Consider the following 5,859-nt stretch of genomic DNA (forward strand, 5'->3'; position numbering starts at 1 on the left):
AACGTTTTCGTCGACGTTCGCGACCCCAGTCAGAAATGTTTTGTCGATCAGCCGTCAAATCGACGTCGAATTCTCTAGTCGAAAATGAAGTCGAAAAGTTCGTCGATTCGACGAAAAAGTGGTCCTCGATTTCGACCATAATTATTTCGACGTCGATTTGACTTCCGTTATTCATTCACCCGAATCAACCAAAATATATGCCATCAATCATGATTATTTGTGAGCTTGAAAAACCAAAACCCCCTTTCCGGTAATCCCACACTATATAACCCGCATTTCTATCAATGCTAGTTGTCGTGATGTCAGTTCGACGTCGAAACTATGCTAATCGGCCGAAACAATGTTGAATCGATGTTGATTCGATTGATCGTTTTCCATCGAATTAATTATTTCTATAGCGTAAAAAAATATAAAGATTTAGTTCCATAACATTTTTAAAAAGTGGTGCGATTTATTTAAAGTATATCTGTATAATCTGCCTTTATAAAATCATAAACTTCTTACCAACACAAATGATTATAATAAAGATTGATTTATATATAAATACCGTAACTTCCATAAAACAAAATAATCATTCTAGATTTATTGATTATAAACATCCAGTGAAAAATTTTCATCACACGTACCAAAGGTACAATAAGTACAGACTGGAAGAAGTTTAAGTACTGAACAGTTTCAGTAAAATCACAAAAAATTAATTATCACTTTAAATATAATTATAATAATTATTCTTGTCTTAATAGTATTAATTAACATCATAAAAAAAAAATTGCACTTAAGTTTACAAATAAGTCAAAAATAACAAAAAAAATATCAGACTTGACAAATACTTAATAAGACTCAACAGTTCTGCTTCAGTCTCCAAATTATTAACATTAATTTAAATGCTGCACAGTCTCAATAAAATTACAGAAAACTTATTTATTTCAAATATGCATATCATTTTGAGCTCTCCTTCTCTTTCTTCTTCTTTTCATCCTCCTCCCTCTTACTCTTCTTTCCATCATCCTGACTACGCCAAGGCGCGTTCTTAAGCCATTTCTGCACAGCTGTTTTGATCTCATCTATATCTGCTTCTGGCTTCTTGATAAGAACACTTCCTGCAGAAGAAAAGAAACTAGTCAGAATGACATGCAAAATATATTGTCACAAAACAGAGATCATCAACACATACCTTGCACAACTTCCCACAGTTTCAAATCTTCAAATGACTTCTTACCCCGTTCACCCTTGAAATTGAACTGGGTGGCTAATGAATTTGTAAGAAGTTTAGGAAGAAAGCGGTAAGTTGATTTTTGTTCACTTTCTTTGGCATAAACATATATGCTGAAACTATCACACTGTAAAATAAATTATTGATACTAAAATTAGATTTAATATAAAAAGATTAGAATAAGAGAAAGTGCAGAGAACTATAAACAAAGCACCATTGCAGCTAAATTCAAGTCATTTTCTAAAAAGCTTTCAAGTGCCTTGAGTTGCTCTGGTGTTGAAACTGGCACAGGTGGCAAATTCTCAGGCCGCTTAAGCTTCTTTTCTTGAGGCATGAGAAAGCGCATGAGCCTGGATAGATTCATGCTGAGTACATCCATTTTACTACTGAGAATATCAACTTTGCGCTCTATCTTGACCTCATATTTTTCAAATGAAAATAGTGCTCCACTATCTACATGAATAAAAACAATAACTCATCATAAAATAATTTACATTTAAATACCACTGGTGATAAAAATAAATTTTACCTGCATTATTGCTGGAATTCCTACTTAACGGAGAGTTAAGAAACGACACTTTAGAACAACAGTGTATTGGACTATATTTTTCTTCACTCAAAAAATTATACGACGTTTTTGAAGTGTCAGGAGAATCCACATAAAAATCAAGAGCATCAGTCTCTTCAATCATAGAAAAGCTTTTATTGGAAGTTGATGAGTGGCTTGGAGTAGAATCAGATAGGAGACCGAGATCCGAGGATGGCACTTCAGTGACTTTGAAAGAAGCAGATGTCATTCGAGTACTACAGGAACCAGATGTATTGCTTCTTGGTTTTAATTTCTTAAGAAGCTCATTTTTATGATCTTGTTTTCTCCTCACTTGCTCAAACACAGATTGGTTTTCTTTATCTGTTTTATTCTTTACTGTATAAGACTTCACACAAACAATTTCCTTGTTTTTGTTCATAGAGGATTGACTTGATAAAGAGGTTTCAATTTCTTTTAGCTTCAGTAGTGGAGGTGCTGGTACATTTTTAATTTTTTTCTTTGCTGTGGCATCTTCATCATCGGAGACTGAAGATTCGCCATCAAACGGCAACAATGGCTTCTTTCTTCGTTTTCCACGTCCCATTTCCTGTTCGGTTTCGTAAGCAGAGGAGAATTCAGTGAAACCCTTAGCACCATTCCTGGCATTAATGTAAGTATCTATAAATAACAAAATAAGCAGAATGATGGTTACCAACAGAGTAAGTGGACCATTAGTTTCTTAAATCTGGCATATTTTGATTTTTTACAAATTATTTTTCAAGTAAATGTAGGCAATAATAACAGTTAATGTTTCATCACAGTTTCTCTTCTGTCCAAATAAAAGAGTCTAAATTTTCAGAGATGAATCTTAATAAAAAAAAGAAAGAAAGATAAAAAAAAAACAGAAAAAGAAAAAAAAGACAAAAAAAAGGATTAAAAAAAAAAGAAAAGGAAGAAAGGAAAAGACAGAAATCTGAAATGAAAACTTACCATAGTAACGCTTAACTTCAATTTTAAACTGAGGCCATAATGAGTCTGCTTCCACTTCTTTCTGTACACATTTTGTGACAAGCAAATGGGTTGGCGGCCAGTGTATATTACCAATCATATTTTCATCCAAAGATATAAGCCATTTTGTGAGGCCTGCTTCATAAATGACATCTCCACTGTCATCTTGGAGAAACTTTATTACAATAAACTGAAAAATATATAGTTTTATATAAGTTTTATATTTGTTATTAAAAAGCATTTTCCATGATCTTAAAATGAGAAAATCAAGCAAGAGTTTCTGTAGAAAAAAAGGCTTATTGAAACAATGACAAAGTGTGCAGCAAAGATGTGCACAACCACTTGTTATCATCTGGCAATAGCCAACACTTTGCTTCAACATCTGTAATGTTGTAAGTTCTTTTTTCTTGATCAAGCTGTGACACATGAAAAATGCCAAGAAGTGAAGACCTAATTGGATAATCATAGAAATCAGAAACAACTGAGAAACGGCAACCAACCAAAATCACATTTTCCCTTCTTCTCACAATGTTACTCAAAAGAACTATGTCACCATTTCTTGCTTTAAAACAGTTGTCCTTTCCATTAAGCTGGAAAGTAACGTTATTTATACATAACTGTCTGAACTGAATGCCCTCAATGATTTCTTCAGGAATTATATGTCTTCTTGACAAAAGCACTACATTGTCACAGTTTTCGATTTGTATCTTGTACTGTTTTATCTTTTCTAAGTCTCGAAAAGCTGCTTGATGAAGAGGCCTGTACACAGATTTTAAAGAACTTTTCAGTGATTTTAGTCTGTTCTCGTACTTGAATGCACTAAAATTTTCAACCACACCATGCTGAATGCATTCTTCCTCAAGATGATGCAGAATGTGAACATTATATACCACAAACTTTTTACCATAAATTTCGATGGAATGTTCAATGAAAGTTCTTAAAGCTTGTCCTGCAAATACATGCATTGAGTTTAAAAGAATTTGATTAGACAGTATAACCATACCACAGTGCAATAATAAAAAGTGCTTGTAGACGTTGACATCAGTAAAGTCTCTGAATACTAAGATTCCATCATACAACAACAATCTTCGAAATTCTGTTGCCTTGTAAAATTTTAGATCTCTCAAAGATCGTGGTTTTCTATTAAAATCCGATGGGGTACTATCCTTAATAAATTCAAGCAAGTCACAAATACTATTTATTGCTCTTCTATCAAGTTTCCACGCACCATTCCATTCCTTCCACATAGTAACCAATCGCTTGAAGACACCCTCATAGACTAAGTGCATCACATCAAGTCGGAACTGACCCACCATTTTAGTACCTAATCTCTCAAGAGGAGAATGACCATTATGATGCCGCTGTTGTTCTTGCATGAGAAATGACTCTTCTGTACGCAGAGGTTCATCAAGATTACAGTATGTCATGCGGTCATCGTGCCACTCACCATTTACAATACATTTATCGCATGCACAATATCCTCCATGATTAATACAACATTTCACGAATGCTCGAGCAGGAGCATCTAGAATGTAGTTGGCAACTTTAAAGGAATAATTATTGTTTTTAAAAGAATAACCATGGATCTGAAGATCATGAACTTCATTAACAAACTGACCTAGAAACTCATCAACATTTTGTGGATCCTGTGTTCCTAAATAAATAGCGATGATAAATGGCTCAGATTTAGTACCTGCAAGATGACCTAAAATTGGCCAAAATTTAATTTTGGAACTTTTAGAGATAGGTAAACCATCTATGTTAACATCCATCACTATTTTACCTTTCAATTGCAAATATATCTCTAACTCCATTCTATTTAAATTCTCTCTTATACTTTTATACCACATTTCACCTCTAGAATTTAAAGCTACAACTTCAATATTTTGGAGGGTATCTAACAGTGTCTTATAACTAACTGGTAAATTAGGGAATACTGGCCTAAGTCGAGCTAAAAGACGATCAAGCTTTGTCATTGACATCACTCCATCTTCCAAGGCCCAAAGACGCAAGCTTTCAATAATATATTGTTCCTTTTCAACATCATTCTGAAAATTGAATACCAGATTTGCATTTTCATTATCACTTTCACTATCATCACTGAATTCTTCTTCTTTTTCTTCCTCTTCCAGTCTATAGTCTATAACACTTTCGCTGCCACTATCAACTCTATCGTTTTCTTCTAAAATTCTGTTACCGAACTTAAAATCTATAGGTTTATTTCTTGATTTATTATTTTTAATTTCATGTCTGTCATTGTCATTATCATTTTCTGGATCTAAAGCATCATAATTTTCACTCCTCATATCATCATCACTGCTGGTAAGACTAACATCTCTATCTGGTTTAAGAGAACTCAGTTTCGCAAAGATACTTTCTCGTTTGCTACACTTCATATAATCCCTCTTCACTTTCCGCCTCCATCTTCGCTTCAAATTCTGAAATAACTTTAACAAAATGCAAAGAGAAAACATGATTAAATAGCAACACACAATTGTGCATAGGAACTTAACCTCACTTTCTCCGTACTCAAGCACACGAGCAAGAACAGCAAAAATGACATATCAGATTGCCGTATTTTAAATTATTACAACAATAACAATTTTTTACATATGAAGAAGCATTGTCGTTATAAACATAACTTTGAAGGCCAAGCAAGCGTGATGGCCGGTTTATGCTTCGGTCTTAATCTTAATCTTAAGAGTTGATAACGTAGAATGCCATAAGGGCGTTTATACTTCCCTAGTCTTAATCTTAGTCTTAATCTTAATCTTGGAAAGATCCCATCTTTTAACTTTAGTCCCTAATGTCCTAAGGCCGGGCCAATGAGGTAAGTCTGACGTTCGACGCAGCACGAAACCGCGCGAAATAATGGTTTTCGATCCGTGTATATTTAAAAAATTGTTCCTGATCGTATTCAGCATATCTTTCATTAAAGAAAAGAAATGACCAGTTTTGTGTCTTTTTCGATTCAGTGGCCGAACAGCGTATCTCCGTGGTTTTCTTTTATTTTTTTTTTAATTTCTTAATAATACACATGCTGCATAGGCACTTGATAACAAAAGTGCCATTCCAAACATTAAAGTTTTTTGCCGCTGACGATTCATTT

The 5,859-nt window shown here is 33.8% G+C and overlaps 1 protein-coding gene across 1 annotated transcript; it reads right to left on the reverse strand.

Annotated features, from left to right (window-relative positions):
- Positions 1 to 299: 299 nt before the first annotated feature.
- LOC137001353 (uncharacterized) lies at positions 300 to 2,413 on the reverse strand. Its single transcript, XM_067360054.1, has 4 exons — positions 1,743 to 2,413; positions 1,428 to 1,666; positions 1,175 to 1,340; positions 300 to 1,100 (listed from the first exon to the last, which is right to left on the reverse strand). The coding sequence occupies exons 1-4, from the start codon at positions 2,344 to 2,346 to the stop codon at positions 940 to 942; spliced, it is 1,170 nt and encodes a 389-aa protein (XP_067216155.1). The 5' UTR covers positions 2,347 to 2,413; the 3' UTR covers positions 300 to 939.
- Between the last annotated feature and the right edge of the window lie 3,446 nt (positions 2,414 to 5,859).

This window comes from Linepithema humile, chromosome 8, assembly GCF_040581485.1.
Source record: "Linepithema humile isolate Giens D197 chromosome 8, Lhum_UNIL_v1.0, whole genome shotgun sequence".
In the NCBI taxonomy this organism is placed as follows: Eukaryota; Metazoa; Arthropoda; class Insecta; order Hymenoptera; family Formicidae; genus Linepithema; species Linepithema humile.